This window comes from Myotis nattereri (assembly GCF_964212035.1).
Source record: "Myotis nattereri genome assembly, chromosome: 7".
Classification (NCBI taxonomy): Eukaryota; Metazoa; Chordata; class Mammalia; order Chiroptera; family Vespertilionidae; genus Myotis; species Myotis nattereri.
The window spans coordinates 79861142-79879773 of NC_138082.1; the positions used below are offsets into that span (position 1 = coordinate 79861142).

Here is an 18632-nt window from a genome sequence, read left to right on the forward strand (position 1 = left end):
CCCGAGACATCTCTCTTCTTCAGATTTGCTCTCTTCCTCAGACTCGGGTTGAAAGACTCCGGGAGCAGCAAAGCTGCCTATTCACTGATTCACCAAACATTTATTCAGCACCTACTAAGTGCCAGGCCATGAGGAAAAAGAGCGACTAAAAAGCATGCTAACTGGCTCCATCCACTACAGTGCTCCTCTTCAAAACTGCAGTCTCCAGGATTCCAAAAATCTACCTGATGGGACACAAACCCACAAATTTTTAATTCCCCAAACAAAACTCTAAAAGTCCAGCGAAAAGTCCATGTTGCCCTGAAACTTGGTAAACTTCCTAATCACCCAAGCACTGAGCAGGTTCCCAATAAATGATCGGTGAGTCAATAAGCGGCTGGCCCATGGGTGTAGTGCTTAGAGGGTGGAACTTCTCAAAGGGAAGGTTCTGGAGGTTGGGCCTGTCTTGAAAGATATAACTCAGGCAGGAAAGGTATTTACCTTGGAGCCCCCTTATTAGAGTTCAGAGAATATATCTGTTTTCTATTGCGACTTAACAAATCAATACAAATTTAGTGGCTTAAAACAACCTATAGATCAAAACTCCAGACACAGCATGGCTGGGATCGCTGCACAAGTCTCAAAGCGTCGAGACTGTAGGGGGAACTCCACCTCTTAGCTTAGTTGGTGTTTGTTTCCCACTGCAGTCCATAAGCTCATTCAGGTCCTCATTCCCTTGCTGGCTCTCAGCCCTAGAAACCACATTCCCTGCCAGTGGTCCCCTCAATCTTCAGAACCAGCAATGGAGAATTTCTCTCCCAGGAAACCCCTATTATGCACTAAATACCTGACTTGCCCTATCTCTGACCTCTAGACCCATATTTAAAGGGACATGTGGCTTGGTTAAGCCCACACAGAAAATCCCCCTTTTAAGATCAACTGATTTGAGACCTAAGTTACTTCTGTAAAAAAGTCCCCTCACTGCAACATCTCGATTAGTGTTTGAGTAAGGAGCAGGTGTGTGTAAGGGTCCAGGAATTTCGGGAACCATCTCAGATTCCTGCCTACAGAGGAAAGGCAGGGACAGCTGAAGCGACTTTCGGATGATCAGTTTGTGTGGTTTCCCACCTTTCCAGGAGAAGCAGCCGCTGTCAGGGATTTTAACCCCTGAACCTACAGAATCAGTTCCCAGCCCAGTAGGAAGGCTGAAGAAATGTGAGGATTCAAGGTCCCTGATCCCCGGGAACTCCAAGGAGAGGCAGGGAGACAACAGCTGTGCCCCCTTCTGAGAAATGACTAACATGGCTCATCATTCCTAGGAAGATCAGTGTAGGAAGGCTTCAAGGAAGACATGAGGACTTGAAATTTTTTGAGGAATGAGCTGGCCATTGCACAATAGAGATAAGTTAGAGCTGCTATCACCCAGCTCAGCTCCCTGGAGCTGCCTCCTGTCCTAAGCAATGTTGGGGCAACTGGGGTTTCTCTGCTGGGAAAACATGAGGAGCTGAATGGACATGTTACTGGTGGGGAGTGGTTCTCATCCCCACCTGTTGCTCAAGGGAGTGGAATTCTTGCAAAATCCCATGGAAAATCATTTTCTGAGATGCATACGAGAACAAGTGATTTTTATTTGTCTGGAATTAAGTCCCTGAGTTTCCAAGGTCCCCTCTCCCTCAGTCCTGCCATACAGAAGTGCAGCTGTGGCTTTGAGAGGGCTGGGATTAGAGCCCGTGTCCAGGGTTTCTGTTCCAGGTTGGAGCAGTCCACTACATAATGAGACTAGCTTAGTTTGTGTTTCCTGTTGTAGTCCATCAGTGTACTGTGTGTGGGGTCCCCAGGCTCTGGACCGTATGGGTGAATGCAAGAAGCAGGAACAAGAGAGCCCCATGAGCTAAGAGTTGCCAGAACCAAAGAGAGAATTCCTTTGTTAAGGGGATTATGTATTCCTAAATGTTTGAGGGCTTGCAGTGGCCATGCCCATTCTGACTAATGATATCTGTTCCCAGGTGTGACTGACAGTCAAGTGTCTTCCCCATGTCACCCCAACTCCCCTTTGTTGGCCTCTTCCCCCAGGGCTCTGTGGGGAATGGGCCGGTGGCTCCCTAGGGAGTGTGCCATTGCAGCTTCCTGGTGAAGCAGCCCAAATAACATGCCTATAATGTCTGGCTTCCCCCTTTGCTCCTTTCCTGTTATTAATAACTAGCTAATTACAATAATATCAGAAGCAGAGTCATTCTCTGGCCATGGAGGATCAAGAATGGCTGGCTAATGGCTGGAAGAACTAACTGGCATCAGCTGCTCCACCAAGATTGCACCTCAATGAAGGGTTGTCTCTTTTTCACTCTAGAACAGCAGTTCTCAACCTGTGGGTCACGACCCCTTTGGGGGTCGAACGACCCTTTCACAGGGGTCGCCTAAGACCATCGGAAAACACATATATAATTACATATCGTTTTTGTGATTAATCACTATGCTTTAATTATGTTCAATTTGTAACAATGAAAATACATCCTGCATATCAGATATTTACATTACGATTCATTAACAGTAGCAAAATTACAGTTATGAAGTAGCAACGAAAATAATTTTATGGTTGGGGGGTCACCACAACATGAGGAACTGTATTAAAGGGTCACGGCATTTAGGAAGGTTGCGAACCACTGCTCTAGAACATGCCAGGCCTGAATTTTGACTCAAATTGCAATGCAACACATACTGTCACCTCAGGGAAGCACCAAAAACTTAACTGTGGTGCTTTACTCCTTAAAACTCTTCAGTGGCATCTAAGAAAACATTTCAAACCTCTTAACTTTGGTCTTGTCTGAACTGGCCACGTGGTGGCTGACCTGGTCCACCAAGCCGGGCTTGTGATGCGTTAAAGGGAGAACTACAGAGCTGAGCAATTCTTTTTCACCCTTCACAAAGCCCAAGCTTACATGACAACTGTTTAGCTGAACAAGTCAAGAAATCCAGCTTCTTTATTCAAAACTGATCATCTGTATTAGGCAGTACCTGCTTTTTTCTTCCCTTAGGTGATAAACCTCATGTCTCAGACTCGTGGGTGATGGCTGCAACTAAATGCAATTTAAGGCGAAATAAAAACATATTGGTTGAAAATATTGCACCCACTGCATCCTCTTTCCACTAATGTGACTAACCTCCTTGTTAACAAGTGGCAAAAATTCCTGCTAAGAAATAATTTTTAAAGTTGTCCCACTGCATTAATCCTGTTAAACAGAGTTTAAAGGGGTTAATAAACACCACCCTAATCACTTTCATTTCATGGTTACTTCTGGCAGGTACATATGGTAAAGCTAATATTCAAGGCCAATTAACACAGACTGTTCCTTTGCTCATGAGAGATAAAATCTTAAATGTCCTCTATGATGGCTTGACTTTTCAGAGGCTTGAGAGGAATCAGACCTCTTTCCCGAAAAGCACCTTTAGGTTCAAACTCACCAGAAAATTTTTTGAGGAGTGAAAAACTTCTATAGGAATGCATGCCCAATGGAAAACACAACACTGTTACCCAATTCCAAACTGAATCTCATTCATTTATTTAGTCAACAAATATTCATTACAAATCTGCTGTGTGCCAGACACTGTGCTCAGAAGCTAGGAAGCTAAATTAGGGATAGTTCCTGCCCTCAAGGTATTAGAAAAAAGAGAGACATCAATCGAATAATCTCACAATGAAATATAAAATTGTAACTGTGAGTCTTGTTTCAAGGGGGGTTTAATCAAGTCAGGGAGGTTGTGCCAGGCTTGGTGAAGGGACTGGTGGGGGCAGGTAGAGCATGGAGTAAGACAGAAAAGCATTCCAGGCAGAGGAAATAGCATGTACTAAGACCAGGGGGTGGAAGAGAGTCTGGTCATGGACCATTGGAGGAACTGAAGGGGCCAGTGGCACAGAGCAATTAAAGGGTGATATGGTCTGAACTGTGTCTCTCCGAGCCCCGCCCCCCAACCCCCCGCCACCCATTCCTATGTTAAAGCCCCCAATGTGACACTATTTGAGGATAGGGCCTTTGGCGAGGTAATTAAGATCAATGAGATCATAAGAGTGGAGCTCTGACCCAACAGGCCTGGTGTCTTTATAAGAAGAGGAAGGGATACCAGAGAGCACTCTCTCTCTTTGTGGGCACACAGAGAAAGGGCTATGTGAGGACTCAGGAAGAAGGCTGCTATTTGTAAACCAAAAAAAAGATGTCTCACTAGCAACCAACCCTACCAGCACCTTAATCACAGATTTCTAACTTCCAGAACTGTGAGAAAATAAATACCTGTTGTTTAAGCCACTCAGTCCAAGCAGAAGGGCACCTGGCTGGAAAGGCCGCTGACCATGAGGGACTTTGTGTTAAGTCTGACCCTTGATGTAAAAGCCATGGGAAGCCATTGACGAGCTTGGATTCGAAGGGGTTGTGGTTGGGCCCATCAATGAGATCCCAGTGGCTGCGGCATGAAGAACAGCCTGGACAAGGCACGAGTAGATGCCAACATTCCTCCAGTGATGAAATGTCAAGTCAAGGTTCCTCACCTAGAAAGTAGACTTCTGGAAGCAAAGTAGAAAAGGCATTCCAGGACCTTGAGCTCTTTGAAGGGGCTTGCAAAGGAGATGCCCACTACACAGCAGGGCCCAGGTGAGGCTGAACACTTGTCTGTTTACAAGAACTTACAGCAGCAATGATGACCAGTCTTCTCTTCAGTGCTAAGTAGCCAAAGAGCAGAGGTGGAGGGTCAGTTGGATTGTCCCAAAGTTGCTGACCAGGCAGAAGGAGAAGACAGTGAGAGATGACCATGTCATCCAAGTGGTGGATGAGAGAACCTTATCTACTGGGGCAGGATGGGGCTCCTGGACTCCCAATTCAATATTCTTCCTCTGTGCTATCGTGGCTCACAAATGGCTTTTATTCTGAGTGGCTTTAACATTAATAAGTTGAATGCTTTGCTCAGCGGAGGACTCTGCTGCCTAGCTACATTTTGGCAGCCCCCATGAGGCATGCAACTGAGACAGATGAATAGGCTTGCTAATGAATGGGGACTGGGATTCCAATATTCCCTTCCACAAGAACTATGCATCTCTCCAGCAGAGTAATGAAATCTTTGAGACAGCCTGATTACAAAAATAAAGCAGCATCATTATATTTGTCTGCCAGGCTGATCACAAGACACTGCAATGTATGACAGATGTCACAAGTAGAGAAATAGGCACGAAATGTCATGTATTGCAGGCACATCTACACCAATAACGGAAGAGAATAGAGGCGATGGCCTAAATCAAGCATGTCAAACGCAAAGGCTAACATGGGCTAAATAAATGAGGCATGTGGCCCATGGGCCATGAGTTTGACATGCTTGGCCTAAATATTTGAGGCAAAACTTTTTCCTGAAATAGTCAAACATTTGAGTCAAAATAATACCTTACCCTAAAAAAGTCACCAATTTTGGTACTATTTCCTTGAGAAACTGAGTTGGCATATCCCTATATGCCACAGAAAAAGCCTTTGCTAAGAAAATTAATGACATAAACATGGTTATAAGACCAGTATTTAAACTAATGAAGAAAACAACTATTTAAAAACTATTTTGGTACTTGGCATCCATATCCATGTAATCAGTTGACCTACACTAGGGTGTAGAATTTGATTTCTGAATTAATTTTGGGGGTTTGGCCTGCACACAGGATACACACCTTCATGAAGTCAATGAAAGGGGAGCTGGAGAAACATACCAATCAGATGCCAAGCCCCTGACAGAGGTCTGGCAGAATTAGACCAGTCATCCTGAAAGAATGAAAAATTGACAAGAATGATGATGTCACAGGTGACTCAATGAGGGAGATTTAAAAAGCAAAGAATTAAGAAAACGTCTTGGAAGAAAGCCCTCTATATAATCTTGCTGAGAAAATCAGGCACAAAGGCCATCATACAGTTTGTCAGAAAAATTACGCCCTCAAAAAAAGTCACACCTGTTTCATTCTGAAAAATTTTTATAAGAATTACCATATAATTATAGCCTGTTTCATAAAATATGAGACAACTTTCTTTTCATAGTTTTCTCTTTTGTTTTTCACAGTGAAGTCCCACTCAAACCTCTCTTCACATAAAATTTTGGACTCCATTTTAAGGAACAAATGTTAAGAGTATTTTTCAGGTACTGATTGTCCTCAGATAAAGAGGAACCACTGTCAACATCTCCGTTCTCTCTCCGACTTCCAGCCCTCCCCCATTCTCTCTCTCTCTCTCTCTCTCTCTCTCTCTCTCTCTCTCTCTCTCTCTCCAGGGTTCATGTGCATGTGTGAGTGCAAACACACGTGACTTACCTCTAAATCTGGGGACTAAAAACCAAGAGGATGTGATTCTGATCTCCCTGGCCCACCCCACAAATATATAAATATACATCAACGTTCCTTTTAGAGTAATCCATGACAGCAGCAACTCTCAATCTTTTTTTTTCCATTGAAACACACATGATGAGCACCTGATATAGCTCAGTTGGGAGCGTGTAAGAGTGAAGATCAAATACACATGATGGATGATGTCCATATTCAAGGTTTTCTCCCATGAGCAACCCAAGTTGATATGCAAATCCTGCCACTACATGCAATTCCTTCCCTTTCCCTCTGACTCAGGAGAGCAAATCAGAACGCAAACAAGTGGAATTATTAGAGTCCTCAATCTTCTCTTATGTTTCTTGAAATTTTTAATTTCATGATTATCTGTAAAACTTTTCTAACTAACTAGAGTTGAAAGTCAATCACTGCCCTACAGATGTCTAGGAGGTAGCTATAACCTAGTCCCAATTACATATGCTCTTGCAAGTGACTAATTAAACTACAGTATGCTTCTTTTACTTTTAGCACTTTACTAGAAATTTTAATAAAATTAATTAAGCATTCTTGATCAATTTAACTTTTTCTTTTACTTTGTATTTATACTCCAAGGTAATTTAATGTGTCACACATACATAAGTTGATTTAAAAAAAAAACAAAAACACAGTTCATGTAAATATTTTTACCAGCTTTGAACCAGGGAATTCTGACTGTTCAAGTAGCCCAACTTTATTGTTACAGCAATAACTAAAGGTTATTTTTATTGATTTTAAAAAAAAACCTCAATGATTTATCACGTTTTTTGGTTTTTCTTCTGATAGTTCCTATATCTTTTTCACCAACATTTTTGTTTCACTACCTACTCTCTGTCCCATGGACATATACTTAAGTTCTTTAAAATGTTCCATCTTCTATTAAATTGAATAATTTTGGTGTCCTCATTAATGAGTTGATGTAAGCATAACTGACTTACACATAATATATATGTTCAATAAATTGTGGTATAATTATTATTATTATTGCTCATCAGTATTTGTTCTTAATATTTACTTCTGAAAATTCTCAATATTCTTTTATATTTTGACTTTTAAAGGGACTGGTTTTGTTAGTTCTCTACTGCTGTTATAATAAGTTACCACAAATTTAGTGGTTTAAAACAACATAAATGTATTATGTTCTGGAGGCCAGAATTAGTTTTATTGAACTAATTTCACTGTGTTGGCAGGGTTGCATTCCTTTCTGAAGGTCCTAGAGGGGAACCTATGTCCTTACCTTGTCCAGCTTCGGAGACACTTGTATTTTGTTTTTAGTAACTCAAGGTTTGTACTTCTTATTCCCCTTCACCTTTTTTACCCACCCCAATTTGGCAACTATCAATTTGTTCTCTATGAGTCTGTTTTTTTGTTTTGTTTTGTTTATTTTTTTAGGTTCCACATATAAGTGAAATCATATGGCATTTGTCTTTCTCTGTGTTGTTTCACTTAGCATAATACCTTCTAGGTCCATCTATGTTGTTGCAAATGGCAAGATTTCTTTTTTTTTTTTTTTACTGCTGAGTAATATTGCATTGTATGCATGTACCACATCTTTATCCATTCATCTATCAATGGACATCTAGGTTGTTTCCATATCTTAGCTATCTTAGCTAAAAGGGTAATACGCTCATTAGACCAGACATCTTCCGGACGTCATTCCGGACATCCTTCCTGACCAAGCCGAGGCCGGAGGGAAGCCAGCCGGGGTCCCAGGTGTCTGCAGGTGGCCCAAGGGAAGCCAGCCCGGGTCCCTGGCGCCTGCCGGTGGCCGGAGGAGGGAAGCCCGGTCCCAGGTGCCGGAGGGAAGCCGGTGCCAGCAGCCTGGGGAAGGAAGGCCTACTCTTGCACGAATTTTCGTGCATCGGGCCTCTAGTTGTAAATACTGCTACAATAAAACAGAGGTGCACATATCTTTTCAAATTAGTGTTTTCATTTTCTTCAGATAAATGCCCAGAAGTGAAATTGCTGTGTTGTATGGTAGTTCTGTTTTTAATTTTTTGAGAAACCTCCATACTACTTTTCATAGTGGCTATACCAATTTACAATCCCACCAAAAAACTACAGTATACTTCATTTAAACCACTCTGTCATTTCACTTTGAGTGGGTGACATCTAACAGCAAACCACATGTGCAACAGACACAAACAAGGGATCCAGATGCCACATGCATTGAGAACAGTTCCAAGGGAGAGATGAGAAACATGAGAGGGAAGGTCTGGAAAAGCCTGTTGAAAAGAAGGCACATTTTGCATATCCTCACCAACTATGGGATAAAGAGCCAAATGCAGAAGTCCCTCTCCTCCAGAGCAGGCAGGGATCCAGACCAGCAGGTAACATCTGTGCTGGCATCAGACAAGTATTACCTTGGCCACATTAACCATAACCTTGCAAAAGGTAGTGAGTCTAGCGCTAATTTCTCATTAAGCTGACAAGAGGCATGAAGAGACACACATGTTTCCAGGAATGTACACTTTTACATTATTTTTGCTTTCTCTTGCAAATCAATTGAAAGCTAGGAGGCATTCCAGCATCTCTTTTTCTCTAGCATTCCCAATTTGTTTCATTATTCCCCCGCCCAGCACCTCCACTAGACTGAGACGCAATTGCAAAAGACATAGAATGGAAAATTAATATTTTCTACAGACTTCCTCATCTTGGGTAGATATATGAATTCCACTTCTGTTATGCAGAAGTTAGCATTTTTAACAACAAGGGGGGAAATCCTTAATTGTTTTTTTTATTGCCTCAAGAGCGCCAAAGACATCTTGTGCTATGTCATCATTTACATTTCACATTAAATGCAAAATGTTTGAAATAAGCAAATATTTGTTTTAATTTGATACATCTGTTAACTGAAATGCTAAAAAGACAGCTAACTCACTATATTAAATTCAGCAATTTGTAAACAATTTATATGTTCATTTGTTCTGGTTATAAATGCCCCAAAGCTTATGTTTTATGAAACCCATAGAGTAAATGGCATTGTATTAATCTGATGTATGCAAGCCATGATTTATTCCTCTTCACTCCATTAATTTATTTTCCTAACTTGAGTTAATTAGAGAGGTTCCTATTTTTAAAAGCTCTTTAAATTCCTTGGGAGAGGGGCACATTTGCAAAAACTGCTTTGAAAACCTACTGCAGAGGAAATGGGCTAAATACAAATGGTAAATTTTCCCCAGACATTATCACACATTGAGCACCTGATTGCCATTCAACCATCTTTATGTGGAGAACACAGTGGGTGATGACTACATAGTTGTTATAAGAAAGAGGGAGAGAACCAGAAGGAAGGAATGAGAGCAGCAGCAAGAGCAAACTCTTTCCAGGAGATTACTATCTGCATGCGATATCTCCAAGATCCTATTCATCTTTAAATAAAAAGCATTCTGATTTTATGCTACAAAATGGAGACTAACTTTCACTTGAAACAATACTCCCTGGGAAGAGAAGAGATGTCCATTCAGAGAAATATTTAAAAAATCACAGAGATTGGTCCAATAGAAAATAAAGATAAATCAATTATTTTTCCTTGGTCAAATGCAGCCTTAATATTCTTAATTAGAATAGTAGATAGTGCCCTGAACTTAAATAAATCAATCCTATCTAATAAAAGAGTAATATGCAAATTAACTGTCACCCCACAACAAAGATGGCAGTGCCCATAGCAGCCGGGGTGGGACGCTGGCAGCGTCGCCCCAGCAATGCGAGTCCATCAGGCAAGTGCGGCCCACAGACAGCACCCAGCAGGGCCTGCTTGCACATCACCATGGTGTGGAGCAGGCAGGCCCCGCAGAGACCAGAGAACCATGGGGAGTGGGCCTAAGCCATCAGTAGGACATCCCCTGAGGGCTCCTGAAGTGGAGAGGGTGCAGGTTGGGCTGAGGGACCCCTACCCCTACACCCCCCACACGAATTTTGTGCACTGGGCCTCTAGTAAATAAATGAAGGAAGGAAGGGAGGGAGGGAGGGAGGGAGGGAGGGAGGAAAGGAAGGAAGGAAGGAAGGAAGGAAGGAAGGAAGGAAGGAAGGAAGGAAGGAAGGAAGGGCAAATTCATTCACACTCACGTATAAATTACTGAGAAAAGTTTAAGATGTTCCTAAGGGTGTTTGAGGGAAGGGACAACTAGCCTTTCAACAGATGTTCAAACTTTAAGCAAATGTAATGCTCATTCCATCCTAGAATATTTGGGGCAGCAGCAAGTGGGTGGAAGAGACTGAGTTGGGTTGGGTGCCCTTCCAAGTCGCCAAAGTTACCCACTTAATTCCAGAAAGGCTGATCCTAGGAGGCAGCAGCACCACCAGCCCAATCTAGGTAGCACCTTCCTTGTCAAAGTCCTGCTTTATTTCATTTTCCTGTCGCCAGTCATTTCCCTGCCCTGAGAAGCAAGCTGAAAAGTTGGAGCTGCATTTACGTGCATTTGAATTAGGTCTTCTCTTCTCTAAGCCTCAAATTCTATGAAATGGAAAAGTATCCGTCACGCAGCACAGCCCCTGATGCAGAGCAGGCATCCCCAAACTGCAAACTCCCACCTTTCATTCCCACAGGCACCAAGTCAAGTCAGCTGTGGGGACACACCAGAAGCCAGAGGCGGCACAGGGACAAGACCAAGTGCCTTCCATTCTCCTCAATTGCCTTCACATTTTCTTTCATGTCTAACTCCTGGTCCTAGAACCTGTTGCCCAAGTTTCCCTCACAAAACAAACAGCCCGTAACTTATTCCTCCTCCTGGCGCCACACTGAACAGGGGAGAGGGGAGAGGAGAAGCCTGTGCTACATCAACTCCCCCTTGACTCACACTCACACACCCACATGTTTTCTGGTTTCTTCTAAAAAAAATTTAAAAAATAAAGAAGTTTTTAAAAAAACCTTTGCTAGAACAAACTTTATGTGTTTCCATGAAAGCCCGGCTCCCAGAGGGCAGCCCCAGGCCCCTCTTTGGAAGGCATGGGGGTCTGCAGATGGTGGGTCCTTCCTTCCTGACAGAAGGGCCTGACTTTAAATATCTGCATCACAACAAAAGTTTGGAAAATAAAGAGTTTGTCTCTGTGGAAATCAGGTGTTTTGGCTGATCAATCAAGTCCCGGGACTCTGTGAAGCCAGATTTTCTGGATCAGCCAGATAGGCGGGTGGCCTGCCTTGCTTCTCTCTCCCTGCAGAACAGACCCACCACAGCGGAACCGCAAGCCCACCCTGGGGAGTGCCGGGCTGAGAGCCACGAAACCATAGGAGATCACCCCTGGGAGTAACACAGCAGCCTGCAGAGTGTGTTTGCCTGACAGCCTTGCTTCTCCACAGGAGAAGAAAAATGGGAACAAATCTAACTACCTGAGGAAGGCTCTCCAGAGAAAAGAGGGGCAAGATCAGAATGCTCTCTTGTGTCTCTGCAAACTCCGTCCCTCTCAGAGGCCTTGCACCTCTCCTGCATCACCTCATTCGACGCTCACATTTGTCAGTATTATCATCCCCATTTTACCCAAGATATAGTGCAACTGGCTGGAGGTCCCTGAGGTGCTGTTCTGGAGTATACCCCGTCCTCTGACTCCTGATCTAGTGCTCTTTGCACCCGAATCTTAATCCCAAAACACAGAGGAGAAATATCCAGAGGCTCAGAGCAATGCCGCTTCGGATTTAAGACAAGATTTGCAGTTAAGAAGAACAGGGGGGTGGGGGGGGGGCGGACGGGGCTGCCCCCAGGCTGCCCCCTCCACCGGGACTCACTCAGGAAGAGGATGGTCTGCCTCCTGGCCGCCCTGCTCTCCTCGCTCTCCGACTTGCGCAGCCGCGCCTGCTGCCCCTCGGCGGCCAGCGTGTCCTGCCTGCTCCGCCTCAGCACCTGCATCATGTTCCAGCACATGAAGGCCACGGCGACCAGGACCACCAGGTAGACCACGAAGGCGCCGAAGATGCTGGACTGGAACACGGTCCAGCGGTCGGAGAGGTTGGTGCAGATGGACATGTTGGAGGTCTCGGGCCGCACGTGGTGGCGCGTGAGCGTGCGGTTGCAAGAGAGGCCCCGGTGGCTGTGCACGGGCACCAGCGGGTACTCCACGCCCATGGCAAAGAGCAGCGGCAGGGCCACCAGGGCGGAGGTGACCCAGACGAAGCCGATGAGCAGCTTCACCTGGCAGGGCCCGGACACGGCCTTGTAGCGGAAGGGGTGGCAGATGGCCACGTAGCGCTCGAAGCTGAGCGTGAGCACGTGCAGCAGCGTGGCGTAGCTACAGGCCTCGAAGAGGAAGTTGTGCAGCTTGCAGGACAGCTCGTAGCCCGGCGTGGTCAGCGGGTTCCAGATGATGCTGTAGAACTCCATGGGCATGCCGATGAGGAAGACCAGGATGTCGGAGCAGGCCAGGCTCACCATGTGGTCCGTCACCTCCTTCTGCAGGTAGCCCTTCCTCTGCAGCACCTGGGTGGCGCGGATGGTGACGCTGTTGCCCAGGATGCCCAGCGCGAAGATGAGCAGGTTCACCAGGATGAGGGTGATTTTGATCCAGAGGGCCACCTCGAATTCGGGGATGTGGCTGTGATCAATGATGTGGGAGCAGTCGCTGTGGGGGCCGCCGGGGGGAGCCATCGGGAAGGAGGCCCGGCCACCCGGGTCGGTCGGTCGGTCGGAGACCGGCTCAAGGTCCCTCCTCTCCGCGGAGCCCTCGTTCTTGGCCGCGCTCAGGAGGCGGCCGCTCGCCCGCACTCACCTGGGAAAGGTAACTTATTTCAGGTGCTTTCATGGGAACTTCCTGGAGCAGCCCAGCCTCGCAGTGGCCCCGAGGCGCCTGGGGGTGGAGTTTGGGGGCGTGTGTGTAAGAGCGAGGCGGGGAGAGCGGAGAGCGCGCAGGAAGGCGGTTCTAATCAGGCCCCGCAGCCCCCAGCGCGCCCGGCCTCCTGGGGGCCCCTGGCGCCCTGCCCCGCAGCCCTCGCTCCCCTCCGCCGCCCGGCGCTCGCCCGCCCCGACGCCCCTCCGGGAGCACCGTCTTTGCTGCCGGAGGCCGGTGGTCCGCGGTCAATCATTAACCACGGCTGACTGCACAGCCCAGCGGCGGGCTTGACTCAGCTCCCAGGCATGGTCCCCGAAATCAGATCTCCGGGCGGCTGGGGCTCCCCCTCCCCCTCCGCCCCCGCGGCCCCCTGGAGACAGCGGCCAGCTGCCCCGACGGCGCCCCAGGAGGCGCTCCCGGGAAGTTGGAGTGCGCCCCGGGACAGGAGTCCAGGGCTCCGGCTGGGAAAGAAACGTCCCTCCCCCGCCTCCCCCAGCCGCCAGCGCTGCGCCCGGGCTCCTTCAAGGTGGGGCCACGGCCTGCTGCAGCGCGACGGACCCTGGCTCCAGCGTCGGTCACAGGCCAGTGGGCCGGGCTGCCGCTGCCCGCGGGCCCTGGGGTTACTGCGGGAGAAGCAGGGCTGTGCGCTGCCCGGAGCCACTGGGAAGGTGCTGGCCCCAAGCAGGCCAGTGGGATCGCCCTCGAGTCCGGCTTCCCTGCAGCCTCCCGGGCTCCGCGCGCGGGGGCCCTGCCTGCCCTCCTGGGGAGCAGCCCGAGGAGCGCGGGGGCCTTTCCGTGACGCTCAGGCCCCTCGCCGGGGGGCAGGCGAAGGCTCTGATTGGGGGCGAGGGTGAGGGTGAGGGTGAGGGTGAAGGTGAGGGTGGGGGTGGGGGTGGGGGTGAAGGTGAGGGTGCCACACCAGCAGGTCAGGGGTGCTGCTGGTGGAAAGCGCCTCCTAATCCTCAGGAGGGGGCTGCAGCCAGGACACAGAGGACAGCAGGAGGCGGCTGTGGGCAGTGGGGACAGGGCCACCGAGTGAAAATGGCCTTAAGGATCATGACATGTTATGTCTCTTCAGAGGGAGAGAGAGAGAGAGAGAGGACCCTCAAATGGGTGCATTTTCATCTTCTAATTCCAAAATTAGAGGAAGGGGGGGGGCTATCCTATGCATTGTGGAATGTTTAACACATACATGCCCCCAACACCCCCCCCCCCCCTTATAGCCAAAGGCCTCTGAGAGAGCAAAGTGGCCCCAGGTGGAGCACCACCGCCCTGAGGGCAGAAAACAGATCCCCTTGGTCGGGCCATGCTCCCTCTTGCACTGCTCTGTGCTGAAAGCCGCGGTAAATTATCCACCGCCCCTGTGATGCGGCCATTTTAAGGATGAAGACACTGGGGTGTCGAGAGAGCAGGTGCTTCCCCAAGGCCATAACCACAAGAGGCTTGACATTAACCCAGATCCGTCAAACCCTGAGTGTGTACTAACAGGGAGGGACTTGTGGGAGCACAGTAGGTGCTCAGAAGGAGTTCTGAGTGATGCTCACAAAGATGGAGGGACTCCATGTTCCGACCCCATCACTAGACACATGGTCTGCGGACCTCAGCAAATATTAAACTGTGACACTATCTCAGGCGAAAAAAAATTTTTCTCTGTTAGTTTTCTCTGTTGAGTTATAAGCTCCCAGGCCAAGAACTACATCTTCTCACCGTGACACCTCCACAGCACCCTGGTAATGTTTTACCAGGAGCCCGTCTCCATGCTCATACGTGCTATTGACCTACTTGCTGGCTGGGAAACTCCTCACCCATTTCCCTACTGGTGCAGTGTGCTCAGCTAAAGGACCTCAAGAGCCACCTAGCTGTCCGTCAAACCCCCCAGGGTAAGCATGGGCTCTCCAGGCTTCATAGCTACAGAGCAGTGTCCTGAAAGGACTCCTGTGCAAAAGACCGTGGTTCTTTGCTGCCCCAGAGCTATTGAGAAGAAGGTGGTCTAGGAAGACACACACCCAGCCTGCCTCCCCCTCCCCCACACCCCAGCACACATACACACAAAGTGGCCCCTGCCCACTTCCTCCTTTTCAATAGGAAAAAACAGGAAACCTCATAAGTATTCCTCAGCCCAGCCATATAGCCTTTCTTTGAAATCCTCTTGGTCATTTATGGAGCCCCTGTTATATGCCAAGCACTCTCACATAATTCATTCCTTTCAGTCCTCAGAAGGCTGCAAGGTGGACATTACCATCCCGTTTTACAGATGCAGAAACTGAGGATCAGGGGGATTAAATGACCTACCATCAGGGTCAGAGGCAGGATTCCAACTCAGGTCCCTGGCCCTAAAACACTTTCCACGCCTGGCTGCCACCTCTCTGTGCGGGACAGGGCTGTGCCAGGCTGAACAGTGCACTTTGGAGGGAGGGATGACTTTAAGTCACCAGCCCTGGTGCTTCTCCTCCCCAGCTGCAGCATGTGTTATCTGCAATATATTTGATAGTTCCAATTTGTTCTGCTCAGACAAGATTCCCATTATTGTCCAATTTCTTTCATCAATTTTTTTCCCAAAGTGTGAACAAAGATTACAAATGCATGGCCAAACAGTGCGAATCAAGCTAATTAAAATTCAGTCCTTATAGTGGAGCTGGAAAAGGCATTTTGAACAAAGGTCCAGAAGAATTAAATTTTCATTTCACCTTTGCTTTTCCTAAGACCAATTAAAAACTATTTAATGTGCTCTCATTTGTTGATAACAGACTGGTATAACACCAGGCCTGGGTCTGTGTAATCTAGATTTTTTAATTAGCATATCGTATAGAGAAAAGAAAGAAAAGGAATTAAAAGTGAGAGGAAAGAATACTTAAGATACCCTTTGATTTCAGCTCTACTCAGGGGTTACTCTCGGGCCAACACAAATTCATATTCACATTTTACACATTCCAGGTGACTTTTGAGGCCATTGAAGCTAAAGGTTTTCATATACTTTCCAGCACTGAAACTCATCTTAAAATTAATTCTACACTGGCACCCAAAGTAAAAGAACATTTAAAAATAACACACACATCGTCCTGGCCAGTATTGGAACACCAGCCCGTGCACAGAGGCGTCTCTGGTTTGATCCCCAGTCAAGGGCAGGTACATGGGTTGCAGGTTCAGTCCCCCACCTCTGTTGAGACTCGTGTGGGAGGCAATCAATTGATATGTCACTCTCACATCTCTCTCTCTCTCTCTCTCTCTCTCTCTCTCTCTCTCTCTCTCTCTGTATTAAGCTACAAATAATTTTCAAAAATTATAAACAGTATAGGTAACTTTATTTGTAATTCCAAATAACTAAAAGTTAATAACAGAAAGAGAAAGCTGAAACATAAAACTTTACCATCTCAATAATTTTTTTAATCTCTGGAACAATTCTTAGTCAAAGAGAAAAACAAAACTCCAAAATATCTCGAGAATAACAACCACAAAAATACTGCATATCAGAATTCTTGAGAAATAACTAAAGGAGTACTAAAGGTTCATAGCCCTAAATCTTTATTCTAGTAAACAAGAACAAATACAAATAAAGAAAGTTACAAAAAAATACAATTAAGTAAAACAAGAAAGGATTAATAAAGATGAAATTAATTATGAAAGAATTAAATAGAACTAATAAATAAACCCCAAAAATTTTTTTAAGTAGGATTCTGATCATTAAGAATAACTAGCAGCAACATAGCTACCTGCCAACCCCACCCCAACCCCGCCCTCACAACTGTGGTCCCTCAGAGAAAAGAAACCCCTGAAGTGAGCCCTAGCATCACTCAGACTTGCTGCCTCCGGGCCCTTTCCTGACCTTGTGTGGGGAGGGGACTCTGTAAGCGCAGGGATCTGGCCAAGTTGAGGACACAGGTTGGCAGTTGGGAGGGAGATGTTGCTGGGCCCCTCAGAACAGGGTGTTGAAAAGGATGGAGCTACTAGTGCAGAGAAAGAGCTCAGGAATCTGTACAGAGGATTTCTTGAGTCTTTGGCTGAATAGCAGGCATGAAGAGTGGGTTTGTGGAGGTGAGACTCCAGGAGCTGAGCACAGTGCACTACTGAGGAAAGAACACCTTGGGGGTCTGAAGGCAAGGCAAGTCCCAAAGTCATACAAGGCCAGGACACTGTCGAAGGTCTAGCCACTGAGAGAAGAGGTCTCATTGGACCAATTCTGGAAGGGCCAGACCTTAGTGGTAGGACTGAACTCGTTGCAGAGCTAAGGCTACTCTGGACCTGCCTTAAAGAGGTATTGACCTGAGCCATATCATATGGTAGCTGCAAGCCACATGTGGCTAACTCTACTGGAAATATAGCCAGTCCAAACTGAGATGTGTTGTAAGTATGATGCACACCACATTCCAATGTCTTTGTGTGATAAAGAATGTAAATGGAATAGTTTTTATTTATTGATCCATGTTGAAATGATAATATTTGGCTATAGGGGGTTAAATAAAATACATTATTAAACGTAATTTCACCTCTCTTTTTACTTTTTAAAATGTGCCTAATAGAATATTTTAAATTTATGTGACTTGCAGTTGTGGCTCACATGATATTTCTATGAGACAGTGATACTATAAACAAACAAATAATGAAACAAAAGAGGAAGTCCAAGAATAAACCAATACTTATAAGAATTTCACTTATATTATTGGTAACATTTCAAAGTAGTAGAGAAGGATGAATTGGTCAGTAATTGGTGTTGGAACAATAGGTTAGCCATCTTAAAAAAAAGTTGGATACATTCCTCCACACTTTATTACAATACAAATCATTAAATGATAGAATAAAACACTGGATACTTTTAAGAGTTAAATTGGATTTTTTAAATTATATTTTTATTGGATTCAGAGAGGAAGGAGAAGGAGAGAGAGATGGAAACATTAATGATGAGAGAGAATCATTGATTGTCTGCTTCTTGCATGCCCCACACTGGAGATTGAGCCCACAACATGGGCATGTTCCCCGACCAGGAATTAAACTATGACCTCCTGGTTCATAGGTTAATACTCAACCACTGAGCCATGCTGGGTGGGCATTAAGTTGGATTTTAAATCTTATAAATCCTAGAAGCTATAAAGGAAAAGGTTGACAAACTTTATTTCATAAACATAAAAATGTGCTGCAAGGCAAGAAACAGTAGCCAAAGGTAAATGACAAATAACAAACACAGAAAATACATATAAATGTTATTACACAGTAATGAGTGATTTCCACAAAAATATGCACTTATTCCAAAATTTAATCTATAGATTCACTGTAATCCCTTCAATTAAAATTTCAACAGATCTTTCTGAGGAAAAAACAGGCAACCCAATTTAAAAAAGAAGCCGAAGAGATAAACAGACACTTCACAAACCAGGAATCCAAATGGACTATAAACAAGGAAAAGCTACCCAACCTTTTTAGTAGTCAAGAAAATGCAAACTAAAACCACAATTAAATATAACGACACACGTACCAGATTGACTAACACTTAAAGACCACCAATACCATAAAAACTAGGCAAGCTGATTCTAAA

General features: G+C 45.7%; 1 protein-coding gene across 1 annotated transcript in view; it reads right to left on the bottom strand.

The window, feature by feature from the left end:
* Nucleotides 1-12924, bottom strand: part of GPR39 (G protein-coupled receptor 39) — a gene marked incomplete at its 5' end in the record, with an annotated part of 184703 nt that extends 171779 nt beyond the window's left edge. Inside the window, one exon of the mRNA XM_081095331.1 lies at nucleotides 12069-12924. Within this exon, the coding sequence (XP_080951457.1) occupies nucleotides 12069-12924 (856 nt within the window). The remainder of the gene's footprint in view (nucleotides 1-12068) is intronic.
* Nucleotides 12925-18632: the final 5708 nt, after the last annotated feature.